The sequence below is a fragment of the Anomalospiza imberbis genome, chromosome 16, assembly GCF_031753505.1.
Source record: "Anomalospiza imberbis isolate Cuckoo-Finch-1a 21T00152 chromosome 16, ASM3175350v1, whole genome shotgun sequence".
Lineage (NCBI taxonomy): Eukaryota > Metazoa > Chordata > Aves > Passeriformes > Viduidae > Anomalospiza > Anomalospiza imberbis.
The window spans coordinates 13,097,059-13,111,798 of NC_089696.1; the positions used below are offsets into that span (position 1 = coordinate 13,097,059).

Here is a 14,740-nt window from a genome sequence, read left to right on the forward strand (position 1 = left end):
CGTGTTAAGGGGACTCTGATTCATAGATAGCAGGAAAAATTATTGGCAAAGGGAGAAATTTGGACCTCTGGCCATGCGTGTCTTAATTCAATGCTCATTTAAATAGAGCAATTTATATTATTGATTGCTCTCTTACTCTAATTTCCCTGTTAAGTATTGTGGATGATAAATATATCTGTTAGGATTGATTCTTTCATCCTGAAAATGCAAAATCTGAAACTGCTCAGGCGCTGCCTCCCTTAATGACGTTGATGTGATTCTGCTCCACCCTCGTTGCATCTGTTAATTACCCACAAACAATTGGGGTTTTTAGATTTTTTCACGCTTCTCTCACTCTCCTGCCTCATCTGTCAGAGTAGTTTCTCTGTGTCAGCAAAGAAATTTGTTGCCTGGTGGCCAAATGGAGTCCAGCCTTCAAATTCTCCTTTCTCATTGTGATTGATGGTTGGGCTGTGGTCACGTTGGAGAAGATCCCTGTGGAGTACCTGGAAGGGGACTCCAGATTCCACACTGCAGCTCTCCCTCTGCACCTGCTTCAGCTGTTCTACAGCAGTGCAGTTGCCAAATGCCCCCCAAAATGAGCATTCCAGGGATTAGGCAAAGGCTAGGCAGGCTCTTTCCTACCAGTGCAGATCAAAATGAAACCTTATGGTGGCATTCAAAGCCAAATCCTGCCATTTTCTGTACTTAAGAATGACCTAGAGATGTTCCTCTGGTTGGTTATCCGTAAGAAATTGAGAGAAATTGTTATTCCTCTTACTGGAGTGACACTCTGAGGAAGCTCTGGAAAATCCTGCCATTTCATCACAAATATCTTTGAAAATGATGCAAAAACTGTTGTGAAGTGTGAATTCAGGAAGGCTTGAAGTAGACATTGCACTATTGTACTGTTCTATTGCCACTGTTATATTCTGAGAGACAAGTCTGGAGATAAAGAGGTGTTGGAGTCTGAAAGATAGCTGTAATACATTATAAATCATAATATATAATATTAATATGTAATATTTTACTTTTGCAGAATTGAAGAAATACAAGAGATACGAAGTACTAATGACAGCATATAATGTCATTGGTGAGAGCCCTACCAGCACACCAGTGGAAGTGTTTGTGGGTGAAGCAGGTAGGTGAAAAGAAAATCAGTTGATTTCTTCTTTATTTGTTTTTTTTTAATATCAGCATGTTGTAGTGTTCTCCAGATAATGATCAATAATTGCCCAGGAAAGGGATTATTTGAAAAGTTCCCCAGTCATTATTGCTGACAGTTTTTTGTTGCCCTCTCTCCTGGAATAGGCACTGGCAGTTTCTTGCCATTGGAAAACCAGTTGGTCTGCAGGAAGGAGGAAAGAAAGGACATTTGAAAGAAAGAAGAGGAAATATTTTTGGAGTTGCAGGAGGATGACTGTTCATACCAAATTAGCTTGAGGGAAAAATTGACTCGAGTTAAAGAAGTGAAAAGTGGAGCACAGGAAAGCCACAAGGGAAAAGAAACAAAACTACAAAACAAGGGAGACTCAGAACACTGATCCTTTTATTTTATAACTCTCTGTGTAGAAACATTGCCTGGCACCACACTTGGCAGTGTTTTTGTGCTCTTGAAGCAAGAAGATGCCATGTCTGGTTTAATGCTGGTTTTGGAGGCAGGGGTTGGGTGCTCCCAGAACGTGCAGATGGTCCCTGCACCCAGCCCCAGTCAGTGGCACTGTTCAAGCCTTTGCTCTGGATCTGGTGCCTGAGTCCTTTTTGATCAAATGATCAAAAAAGATCCTTCCCTCCACTGGAAGGCTGGAGGTGGAAATCAGGACAGAAGAGTTGAGCAGATGCTTCTGTGAATGCCTTGAGAAATGGGTGGTTTGTGAGAGCCCAGATAGGCCCCAGCCAGTCTGTGCCCCCAGAAATTCCAGCTGGGAAGGGCCGGACTGGAATAGCTGCTGCCCTCCTGCAGTTATGGTGATCCCAGCTGGAGGGAGGCTGGCTCTGAAATCCTCGTTAGTTCTGGTCTCCATTTGTGCAGCAGCAGCATTTGAAGCTCAGAACAAGGGGAGGCAGCTCGACCCTCCCATTGCCTGGCCCAGCAACAGAGCTGAATGCACTTTGTTCTGTGTCTTGGGGCTGTGGCATGGAGGAGCTATCAAAGCCAGCACTAATTCATTTCATTTTTACTCATTAAACATTCTATTGCTCAAAACTAAGCAAAGCACCTTTTTTTAAGAAGTCTACTGCACATTTTTTTAAACTCTGCTTAACCTTTTCATTTCAAATATGGTGCAACATTCACCATCTTTCTTTGAAAACATCATAAATTAATCAGAGCAGCGTTGGCCTGGAGAGACAGCTGGCAGTATTTACATTTTTTCTAGTTTGCTGCTGCTCCAACTTACTTCTGCAACTGCAGCAAAGAAAGTCCCAGGTGGAGCCAACTGTATCTGGCTTCAAAAGACATTTTTGTTTCAGAGCTAAGTATCTCACTGCTGCAAATGGAGCCAGCACATGCACTTATACACATGTACACAGCATGGGAAATCAGCTGGGGAAAACAAGGAAATGCTGTTATTTTGTGTCTCTTAATCCCACAGTCCAGATCTTCCTATCATAACTCAGGGAACAAGGCAGTGAAAGGAGACAGACTTGAGAGGACACTGAGATAATTACAGGACCCCTGAGTGTCTGAAGGAAGGGGGGCTGGAATTAGATGAGCTTTAAGATCCCTTCCAACTCAAACCATTCCATGATTCTGTGCTATCCAGGAGGCCTCCTTTGCCAGGCAGGACTGATGTGTCTGAAGTTGTAGAGTGTGACTTGGCTGTTGCTTTAGAGTTCCTGGATTTACCTCTGGAAAGGGACCATCCAGGTTCACACAGCAGAGATGATGAATGTAGGATCTTCCTGCCGATTTTCACTCTTGTTGTGTGAAGTTATTACACTTTGTTATATAACTGCCTCTTCCACCTCCAGAACTGGCTGTGATTTATACTGTGAGTAAAGTGATTGGAGATGGTATTGCAATTTAAGTTTTAAATTGATTTGTGACACCTTTGAGTTAAAGTGTGCTGTGGAAATACAAGGTTTTTGCTGTTATTGTTTGCTCAATGTTCTTACCCACGGTAAAGGCAGTTAAGCAGCAAGCTGGAAAAAAATGAGTTCTGCTCAGCTCCAGCAATGGGGCATCCAGGTTAAAAACTGAGAAAAGCTTCCCAATAAACAAGTGCTGACACAGGCACAGCACTGGGCAAAAAGTGAGTGAAGGTGGCCAGTCCCTGGGCTGAAGCTCTTAGGTAGCGCTTGTCTCAGTGCTGTTAAACGGGGCCTCGTTCTGCCCTAAGCATTGCAGTAATTCTGGGAGAGGGGAGAGCATCCCTCTCTGGCTCATAAAAAGGGATATAAACCCTTTGTGCCTCTGGGGAAATGTGCTGGGCTTAGGCCAGCTCAGTCAGAACACCCATTTCTGTTGGGTGTTCATGTTGCTGTTGGTTGTGCTGTTCAGCTTCTACAGAGTGATGCAGAAGGAGGAGTGCCTGTGATTCCTTCCTTCCCTCTTGTGCTCTCTCCTGTTAGATTTAAAAATTTCCCTATGATCACACCAGGATTTTTGCAGTAAAAGTTCCAGTAGGTAATGGAACCACCTGAAAAGCTTGTGGGGAAAAAAAAACCACTAAAACCAACCTTCTTCAAGTTTTGCCAATTAAATGAGCAAAATATACTCAAATGGGGAGTTTCTCTCCAGCCCTGGAGTGCTCTTGAGCTGTGTTTCAGCCAACTGCCCCCTTGGGCAGCCTGAGCAGGTCTTCCCTGCCTCTGACTAATGGGCAGGTGGAAATTCTGGGAGAGAACAATGGGCCAGCCATGACTAAAAGGCCTCTGTGGCCCAACTTGCATGGTGAACAGGAAAGCTGGATGCCAGTGGTTTGGATCTTTAGGGTTTTTTTTGGTGGTGGGTTTTTTATTTTATTCTACTGGTGCAGGAAATGCTTTTCCTTTTTTGAGTAGCCCATAAGATGAAAGGCTTCCTTTTGAGTTCTGCCTGGATATTGGCAAAACTCACTGGTGTGGAGAGCAGTTCTTCCCCAAGATGGGAGGGTGGGCTGGGAGTCCTTGAGCTCAGCACAGCTGGGAAGGATGTGCTGCCTGTTCAGTCTGAGCAGAGCCCGTGTCCTTCCCCCACCTGCCTCAAGCATCTGCATCCCTCTCCTCCAAGGCCCAGAAGATCCTCTAACACTGCCTTTTCAGAGCTGGCTGCAGCTCTGCCCTGCTCATTAGAGAACCATGTGCATCTCCTGACAAATGACAGAAAAATTGAAAGCCACCACTTGCAGAAATTAGGAAGGGAGTCGCAGCCCCGCTGGCAAGCCCCCTTTTCGCCTTGTTAATTCATTTAACAGTTCAGCTGTCAGGGATGCTGGCTCTGATTGGGGAGGCAGTGAGTGTTCAGCGAGAGGCTGGGTACTGATATTCATCCCAGCCCAAAACGCAGCTGCTACCAGAGGTGCTGTTCTGCTCCACTGAAATTAAGACTCTGTTAGAGCAGCCACTATATCAAGAGCATTATTCTACCAGGTTGCTGTCACTACCTGATTGTGTGGGGGGCTCTGGAGTTCGGGAGACTCCACTGCCTGCATTTTAATTAAACAGAAAATCACAGGTTTGGGCCAGACGTGCTTCACCTAATTTGGGAAGGTGAATAAAGTAAAATGTGGCAATACAAATCCTGTGCTAACGAGCCTGCAGCCTTCAATGATTCTCCCATATACTGCAAAGTAATGGAATTCATCATTTCTTCCAGCAGCTGTTGCTGGAGTAGAGTGAGTGTGTGTAGAGAGAGGGTGGCAGAAGGGGTGAAGTGCTTCAAGAGACATCAGCCTTTAAACAGGTTATAAATCCATTTGTGTGAAGAGGGGAGTGATGTGTGTCATTATAACTGATGGTGACATTGGTGACCTTCAGAATTCACAAGAACTGATGAGGCCGGGTTGTTGTTGTTGTTCTTTTTAATGATGATCTCTGAGAGCTGGTTCTGTAATGGGAAAGGCAAGGAGTAAAAAGAGCTGGGAGAAAAATCCCTTTTTTAGAAGTCCTCCACTGAACTTTGGTTGTACCATCATCTTTCAGAGAACATTACCTGGCTCTCTCATTTTCTTCCAAGTGGAACTGTAGCTTGGAAAAGAACAGGAATGGGACAGTGATGTCTGCTTCTTACCTCTGTCTTCAAAAGCTGAATCCACCTCTTAGTGCAAAGCTAGCAGACACCAAACCAAATTTCTTCCTGTTATGTGCAATTATTTTCATCTGCCCTCCTGCCTGCAGCTCCACAAGTGTTCCTGGACTTCACAAATTTTATTTTATTCACCAGTAGCTGACACAGGGAGGGAAGATCTGCTCTGCCAGTAATGTCAGGGGAAGCACTTGGAGGTGCCTGGCCATCTCCAGCATTTCACAGGCCAGAAACAGAAACCACCCGGAAAAAAGCTCCAAGACTAAAAATAGTGAAATAGGTTTGGGACAGAAAAGGCTACACTGAGAGAGCAAGCTATGATAAGGACAAAGAAGCCTTGTAAGGAAGCAAAGACTTGACTCCAAGTACTTGGCTCCCCTTTACAAACTGCTTCCAGCACAGAGCTCTTGTCCCTTCTTACCTGGTTATCTGTGCTGGGGCAACATCCCTTTGTGCTGAAGGCAAGGAAGGTTGGCAGGACAAGGCTCCTTTGCCCTTGGGTGCTTTAATCTCTTCCTTCAGGCCTCGCTCTTTTATGTGTGCACTCCAGATTCCCCCGGTGGTGTCACCTCAGTCCATTTCTGGAGAAGGGGGTCCCTCAGCGCTGCCTGGGCCCCCCGTTCTCTTACAGCACAGCAGCCTCATCTCCTCCCCTGCCCCAAACAGCAGAGGAGATGCTGTCTGGAGTCCCCTGTGCCTCCTTGGTATCAGACTTGGAGAGGAATGACAAGATTCCAGCGCATCCGAGCTGGCAGCCTCCACCCTGCCGCGGCCCGTGGCTGCTCTCTCCTATCTCAGCGGGACACGTGGGCTGGCTGTGCCTGTGCAGATAGCAGCACGCTGCTGCTGGCACAGCTGCAAGAGCTGGGTGGGCAGTGCCCTCCCAGATGCCACTGGAGAAGGGAAGAGAAGGATTATCATGGCCATTTCACATTGCAGTAGTCTAAAACCTGTCAGCCTAGGGGACAGTATCTTCCCTCGATAAACAAAAGGGGATGGAGGGAAGCTGCTGGGAAATAGATTGGTAAATGAATTATTGGTTTCATGTGCTCAAACTTTAAACAAAGGGCAACTTTGGCACTTTAAGAGCAACAAGCCTTTGAAATAAAAGGGTGTTTGCCATTTAATTGCTGACACTTCTGGACATCAGCAAGAGGCTACTTTGGGGGATGGCAGGGTGTTAAAACTGGTTGTCCTTTTCCCCTCGCCTTTAAATTTGAAGAACCTGCAGAGCTGTTCCAATGTGATGCTTGGTTGTGGATGAGCTTTACCCTGTCATTCTGGGAATGCCTTGCTCCAGGTGTGACACAGGGTTACCATCCTGTCCCCAGTGTCTTTCTCTCCAAGGAAGAAGGTCTTCTCTCAGCTTGGAGTTAAAGATGCAAGTCATGTTCTCCAACAATGTGCTAAAAGACAGAGTAAAGTCAGAGCAGAGCAAGAAAGGCAAACTGTAGGAAGATGAAAGGAAAAAAATAAGTGGTGAGACATTTCCTGGTTGGTCAGGGAAAGTAACCTCTTTCCAGTTTCTCTTGGAATTCAATTCACCTGTATCCCAACAGCATCCCATTTCTGAGAGTAGGATTGGCCACTAGGCACATTCCATCAGTGTTTCTTGGTGGATTTTAAACTTCTCCAGGTTCACTCTATGTACAGGGGCTCAACTAAGGGCTTGTCTGCAGCAAGTCCAGTTTGGATTTGTTGTTCCCCTCAATGCAGCTCCACTGGAGGTAGCAGAAGTGTTGATAGCATTTGGCTGTGGGATCTAATCCTGCAGGGTTATTGTAAAAAATAACAAACTAAAGTGTGCCCACATTAGAGCATTAGTCACTGCTTGTGTGCTACTGGTATTGTTACAATGCTAGAGAGTTATGGAAATGAATTTTCTCTGTAAGGCTTGGCTCCCTTTCCTACTCAAACTGGCTATTTTTTAAGGGTAATTTTATATTCTTAATCTGTTTACAGATGATGTGAAGGTTTTGCTAATTAGACTTCCAGATTTGGTAGCTTAGCTCGGTAGCTGCTCTTACAATGGCAAGACAGAAAGTAACCGTGGCAGTGTGAGTCTGTGGAAGAAGTGTCCTTAATGTCAACATGTCAAAAAGACATCCCTGCAGCTCTCTGGAGACTGAAATCTAATGTCAAGGCAGAAGGAAGCAAAGTCTGAGAGTCGTAGTGCTGTCAAAGCAAGTTATTCTACCATATAGGAGAAGGAATTTTAAGCGAATGCACTGGAAAGCAGTGTCCAGATTGAGACATAGATTTGATGGGCTTATTTGACATCTTTAATTCTCCATTGACAGTCCAAAGCTCCCTAAAATGATTTGCAATGTTTTCATGCTGCAAGTAAAAGCCGAACGCGCGCCTCATTAACAGCTCATTAAGTTGTTAATATTGGTCATCAGCAGCCTTTGGTACAGCACAATGCTTTATGCAGTGCGGCAGCTCCTGCTTAGCTCCGGTCTAATTGCCTCTTTTTATCACGTCTCAATGTAGGAAAGATGTTTCTGTCCCAGCAAAAATATCCGCGGTTTTTGATGCGCTGGTCGCTGGCCGTGGCAGGGCCGGGAGCGCTGGGCTGTGATTGCCAGGCAGCGTTTTGCTCTGATGATGAACTCACAACCCCAAGCATTTGATGCTGAGTTTTTGGTGCCGACTGTAGCCCGAGACGGGCAAGCCCCCGTGCCCAAATTGATCATGAGAGCTCGTGGCTTTGTGCTGCAGCTGTGGGAGGGGAAGGACAAATGAGCTGTTCTGCTGCAGTGCTCCATGGGCTGCGAGAGCCCGGAGCAGGGACATCCCTGCACCGAGCAGAGCGGGGAGAAGCCTGATCGTGGATGCAGAGCTTTCCTGAGCTAACAGCACAGCTACTCCATTAAAAGCAGAGGAATTAACCTGCCTTTCAAAAAACATGAGCAATCGGCAACCAGAAATTGCCCTGGTAAAGAAGTGGGGAAGCCCCTGGCTGATAACTCATGCTCCTGCAGACACAGGCTGGAGTTGGAGTGCTTTTGACTAAAGGGTTATATTTGCAGCCAAATTCCTATTTTGCTTAATTGTGCAGTCCTGCTCTGCTTGTTTGCAGTCATCCTGGGACTTGTGAGCAAAATTTGTGCTGTAAGTATTTTCATATGGGTCTCAACTCCCGTGGCTTTGCCTCCTCTGTACAGCTTTGCTGTGAAGCCAGCTGTGGAGAAACACAGTTGGTTTACTTCTCTGACATCTGTTTGCTGTATCCGTCGTCAATCACAGAACTGGAGGCTTTTCAGGTTGCCTGTTATAGACTGAAAACAGAAAAGTTGCAATTTTTTTCTTAAGAAAGTATGAATTAACAATAATGTAAAATAACTTGGCCGCAGCAGTCCAGGCACTGAGATGGAAAGGGGGTGTGAAACTGCAGCAATGATCTCAGGGATGAAAAAAGAGAGAAAGAGAGAGAGAGGGAGAAAGAAAGAGAGAGAGAAAACTCTCACTGAGAGTCAAGAAAATTTAAATGTAATCTCTCTCTCCCCAGGAGCACAAGAACACAGTCTTCTGTGGGCTCCCTGGCGTTCCCTGACCACTGCAATCTGTAAATCCTAAATTAATTCCTCGTGGGGGTCAGCTACCCAAATTGGCATTAAAGCTACAGTGAAAGGTTATTCCAGGGGCAGATCTCACCTGTGCCCTTTGACTTTTTTCTGATATAGCTTTTGACATTTGGTAGATGGCAAACCCAGGGGAGATTATTTGATACGCTCTCTTGGCTGCACTGAAGCAGAAGGATTAGACTTTAGGTGCTGCCATTGCTGTTAGTGGATGTGAAGTGGGTGCTTTTGTCAGCTGCCATGATCTTGTGGTATTATGATATTCAAATGTGGCATTAACAAATTATAATAAGCAGAACCTGACTACAAATAGAGGAGGGGGAATTTGAGGTCCTGGAGAGTGTGGGGAAATAATCTGAAATTAGTAATTTTGCTTCTCTAGTGGGTAGACTTGTAAGAGAGGGAAAGAGAGTGGAGGACAGTGCTTTCCCCTCCTGTACTGCTCCCAGTGCACACAAGAGAGCATCAGACATGCAGCAGCTCCTCACCATCCCCTGAACAACCTTCAGCACCTCCTGGGGGTGAATCCTGCACTCACCAGAGCTGGCACTGCTCTCCTTACACAACTGTTTCTGCTCTTCAGTGGAGAAAACCTCCAAGTGCACGGATGGGAGGGAGAGGGAGCTGCAGGAGCCATCCCTGATGTGCGTGGATGGAAGAGAGAGGGGGTTTTAGCCTGCAGCTTCGTGCCTACCCAATCCTGTCAGGCTCTTGCTGTTCCTGCTCATGGCCCATCTCTGCTGCCTGATGGGCTGCCTGCCTGTGTGTGATCATATCCTTACTGACATGAAAGAAATAGAGGGAAAAGCTCATTTTATTATTCCCCCCACTTCTTGTTTTAACCACCTGTACACCCTTTCCAGAGGCAGTCTGACAGTTCTGTGAGGGCTTTGCTTTTGGGCCAGGCTCTCTCACTTCCTTGATGGATAATCTCAGTATGCAATGTGATAGCCTGTTCTAGGGTTGTGTTTGCTAAGTAGAACTCTGGAATTCAGCAGAAGAAAAATGTGTAGTTTTTGTTTGCAGGCACTTTCACAGCACTGCTCTGTGAGGTTTGCCTCTGTGGGGTTCTAATCACCCAGATCATGTCTGCCCGATGAAATTCCCAGATTGCACATGGCTCACTCACGTGGGAAACCCAAACCCCCTTTCAAAGATTAGGGATCACAGCAACAGCATTTTCACCACCACTGGAAGAACTGGTGAGGAACAGGATGAGAATGGCTCCTCAGTTCAAAAAGGGCACTGGCAGGTAAGCCCCTCGACCTGTGTCCATGGAAAAGAGACTCCACTTCTAGTCCTTGTTTCATTTCAATTTTCAGGAATTCAGTTTGCAGGAATGTCCTCTCTCCCTCCCTCCACCACCACCTCCCTCCTGTATCTCTACAGGTGCTGAAGATACCTGTGCCAACATTGGGAAGCTTCCCAGTGCTAAGCATAGAAGCTGGGGATGTTACATTTGGGGATCATTTGCAGCTGCTTTAATTTATGTTTCTTCATTACTTTAATACCCTTAAAAAATTGATGTGGCAAAACACAGCTACTGTACTAAATGTGGTATACAGAGGAGAGCCAAGTGTTTGCCTACCCAGACAAGATGGCACAGAGTAAAACACCTGCAGGTGTTCCAGACTCCCAGAGTTCTCATCCTGACAGCTGTTCTCTTTCTCCTCTTCACCCTTTCTTCTCCACTAAAATAGGTTTTTCTATTTTTTGTCTTTCTATTCTGTGTCTATTTTTTGCATTTTTGCTCTGTTTTCCAGCATTCATGAAGGTGAGAGAGATGTTTTTCAAGTTCTTCTTGTGTTCACTTCCACTGGTACATGAGGAGATGTTTCAATTTCTCTTATACTGTTCTATGCCACCGTGTAGATCAACACATACATCAGCATCCCTTGGAAAGGAGTATTCCCAACTAAAACCTGGCTTTTACAGCTATTTTAGCCTCCCCTCCCATGCAGTTGAACATCTCAACGATGGGGAGGCCAGATTGCTCCTTTGCTGAGACTCATTTCATGTCTCAGGGTGTCACAAGCCCAGCAGGGCAGCGTCGGTGCCAAATTGCTCAGTAAGAGGGCAGGAGCACTCAAGCCCAAGTAGCAAATGGAGTGTGTTGGAGGGGTTAAGACCCACATCCCTGGAATGTGGCTGTCCTCCCTTAGTGCCTCTGAAACACATCTGAGTAACCACAGAAATCTCAGCCCTTGGAAAAAGCACCGACTTCCATCACAAGATGAAGCCCAACCTAAAACAGGCAGAAATTAGTGGGAAGTGTGTTTTACATTCTAAATATAGCTTGTGCTGCTCTGTCACAGTGGAAAGCAGCTTTGCAGTAGCTGGTTTTGAAGCACAACTGACTAATTGTTACTGAGCTAATCAGCATCACTCACGCAGCATTCCTGATGGCACCACGCTCTGCTGCTCGGGGAAGCTCCCATCCTCCCACCACTCTCTCCCGGACTCTGTAAGAAAATGGCCAATAAACACTGAATATTCTTCTGTCATGCCACTTTTCCTTCGTGCAAGGAGTGACTGCAGACATCTGCAGATCCACCTTTTTGGTCATTCCTGGGAGGTACCATCTTCACATTTCTTCTCTAAGCCTGTACTGCAGGAAAACCCCACTTTGCCTGTTCTGCTGATCACTGCTTTATCTGGTGGCCTTCTGTTTGTTGTGTTGTGTTTGGCTTTAGAATCCACTAAACTATTGCTTATCTACACTGTGACTTGAAGGCAGTGGCTGCAGCTGAAGAAGCAACAATCTCCATGTCACTGCAGAGATATAACTTTCATATAGTGAGGATGGTTTGGTTTAGGCATCAAAAAGAATAATACAAGAGTTATTTTGTTAGTGTTCTATTATAGATATCCCTATTTTGTTTATTTTTATTTTTAAAGTATGGGTGTTACACAAACCCCTATTTAAAGAGCTGTTAAAGTAGTGAGGTGCTGGCAGAGTTTGTGTGTGAATTACAGCAGAATCTGGAAAGAAGTCAGTGATTGAGATTACATGAAAATCTGACCAGCAAGCTAATCCCAGTGTGACCCAGGGCGATGATGCCTGAGTCCTCTCCAAACTCTTTAACCCCTATTTTCCATGACTGTGTGTGCCAGGAATCAGTGTGTAAACTTTGGAAGCTCTGGTGTGCAAGATTTCACCATCAGCACACACTGAACTGAATACTGCTGTTCCTTCTCCCTTCTTGTTAATCACTAGGGTAGTGAAAATTACAGCTGATACTCAGAACATGCTGCAACCACCCCTCCATTGTAATGTGGAGACAGATTAGAGGATTTGGGGGCCTGGAGCTGTGTCTTTGTTCTGTGTTTATGCAGCACATTATGCAATGAGATTCTGGCCTCTAGGTGCTAACACCAAAATGCAAACATATTGACTACTAGGGAATAAAGGCAGGCATGTTTTCCAAGTCATGCTTTGAAGAACTTGGGGGAAACACTTGCTAGATAGAAAAGGATCAGTGATCTTTACAAAACAGACATTTGCTTGGGATTGTTTGGGATCAAGCTGATGCACAGGAAATCCTTCAGTCTCTTTCACTGCATTTTTCTCCTCATATTTGGCCTGAATCTTTACTTAAATGGCATGTGAGTATCAGGAAATCTTGTCCCAAACTTGTCTGTGAGCGTCCTGCCAGTGACACTGCCACTGCAGAAACAATTAGAAAACCAGTAGAGGACAAATCCTCTGTTCCCCAGAAACTGGAGCAGATAGAAGAGCAGTGAGGAATGCTTCACAAAACCAGTTATCAAGTTTGCCCAGTGAATCACAAGGATTTGTAGCCTACCTGTGCCACAGAGCATCGTGGCAATTGTCACTGGGAAAAGGAATAGTAGCTCCATATTGATGGAGAGCTCTGGGTGCCACACAGCCCAGAGAACAAATATCCCTAGTGAGAAGAGCTGAGGTGAACCTTCTGCAGAGCACAGAGCTCTGGAGCAGGGAGGCCACGGGGGATTTTAAGCACCTTCTCTTTAAAGGTTAGAAGCATTTGCAAGCTCAAATTGCCTGCAGTGAGAGCAGAGGCTGCTCAGTGCAGCTGGGAAATGAGGGCAGTGATATGTTTAAGTGTGGATTTAGATGTGTAACTTTATTTACGGGCTCATTTTGACACTCTTGCCACGTTTCTGGATAGGTTTGCTGTCTTTACGTGATCCTGCCAACAGCCGCCCAGCGCATATTTGTTACTATTTGTTACTAATTACTACACAACCTGCTCAGTCTTTCTCCTTAGGTTTTGGCTGAGAGAGAGTTTCAAGGAGACAATCTCAAAGGTAAATTGAAATCAGATAAGAAAAGAAATGTTTACAAATATCTGCATGAGATTCCAAGGCAGGATACGTGCACAGAATTCAACTTCATGAGTACACAGATTTTTTTTTCAGAGAAAGTGAAATGCTTTCCACCTGCCAAGAGCTGTGTTTGGACCCTCGGGGGTCTGTGTCACTCATGCTATAGTTGATAATGTCACTAACACCTCAAGCAGTGTGAGGTATACAGCTCTAACCTTGCTTTTTATGTATTATAGTTTTCAACAGCCGTGAAAAATTCCGAGCTCAGTAATCTTGAAGTGCATTCCTAGAAGGTAAAAAGCCTTTTGAATTCACCTTTACAATGCACTTGCTTTTATTGGCACAGGCTATCCATATATTCAGGGAATGGTTTGGGGCTGCAAACAGGTGGGGTCTTCAGGGATGTGTTTCCTTCTTTTTGAAGTGTTTCACTTCACCCTTAACCGAACGTGCTCTCGCACAGAGCCACATCAAGCATCAGCAGCACTCTTCTGCTGTCCCTCCCTTGTCAACAAGAAATCTGTGCTTAGAGGAGGAGGGACACATCAGCCTTTGAAAGTTGAACAGAGGGACAGACTTACAGGGCATAAAACCAAACAATTTGCATCTTGTGGAGGCTCTGGAGTAGTGAAGAGAAATGGTTTTTTCTGCACTTTTTTTTCATTCCTCCCGTCAAATTTTCCTCCGCCGCACCAGCAAAAGTGCAGCTCCGGCAGCGAGTGTGTCGGTGCAGAGTTATCACTGGCAGGTTTTAACCACTGTGTTTCTTAGATGTGCTGCATGAAGGGGGTGCAGAAAAGCAGTGTTTTTCTGGCAGTGAATTGTACGCACTGTCTCCTCTGATGGTCGCGTCTCAGAAGCAGTATTTGTTCCTGGCTGCCACATGGCATCCAAAGAAAAATGCTCTTGCAGGGGCTGTTGCAGACCTGGGTGTTGAGAGCACTGTGAAGCTGTCAGCTCACGACAGACAGCTGTGTCACTCCTTAGAAAGGAAATACACTGCTAAAGGGACCCCTTTTCCTCTGTGATTGTACATGTTCCTGTTTCTCTGAGCGTGTCATCCTGGCACATCTCTGGGATGTGTTTTCTACTTTGCTCTCTGTGATCAGTTTGGCCTCATGCTATGGTTTGTGCTGTGAAATTTTCAAACTCTTGAGGTTTTTGGTCCCTAACAGCACTCCCTTGCACTGAGGGCATCCAGCCAAGCAATGAGCACAGAAGGCAGGGCAGTAATCAGACAAGTGCACCCTTGTGACCAAGCTGGGGCTTACTGATGGTCACTGTCACCTCATGTATTCGCCATCCAGCCAGAAAGGAAACAAAAAAACCCACAATAAATAAATAGTTTTAACCGAGCCCTGGGATAAAGGCTATTTTCAATTTTACCTTTCACGTTTTAATTGTATAGCAATAATTTTGCAATAGAGTTGCCGATGGCAAACATGCAAAAGACATTAACTTTATTTATGTTTTGGATTATTAATGTGGCTGTTAAAATTCCTCCAGTTAGTTTTGATTGAATTGTTTTTTTGTGCGATTCTGTCGTTTAATGGAGCGGTAAATAAGAATTTCTGATAATGAGCCCAAGCATCTGTCACAACAACCTGGCGCTGGTTATTAACATTTCCATTAACGGCAG

The 14,740-nt window shown here is 45.3% G+C and overlaps 1 protein-coding gene across 1 annotated transcript in view; it reads left to right on the forward strand.

The window, feature by feature from the left end:
- SDK1 (sidekick cell adhesion molecule 1) overlaps window positions 1-14,740 on the forward strand; it is a 385,938-nt gene that overhangs the window by 336,348 nt on the left and 34,850 nt on the right. The window contains exon 35 of the mRNA XM_068207135.1: window positions 1,019-1,120. Coding sequence (XP_068063236.1) covers window positions 1,019-1,120 — 102 coding nt within the window. The remainder of the gene's footprint in view (window positions 1-1,018; window positions 1,121-14,740) is intronic.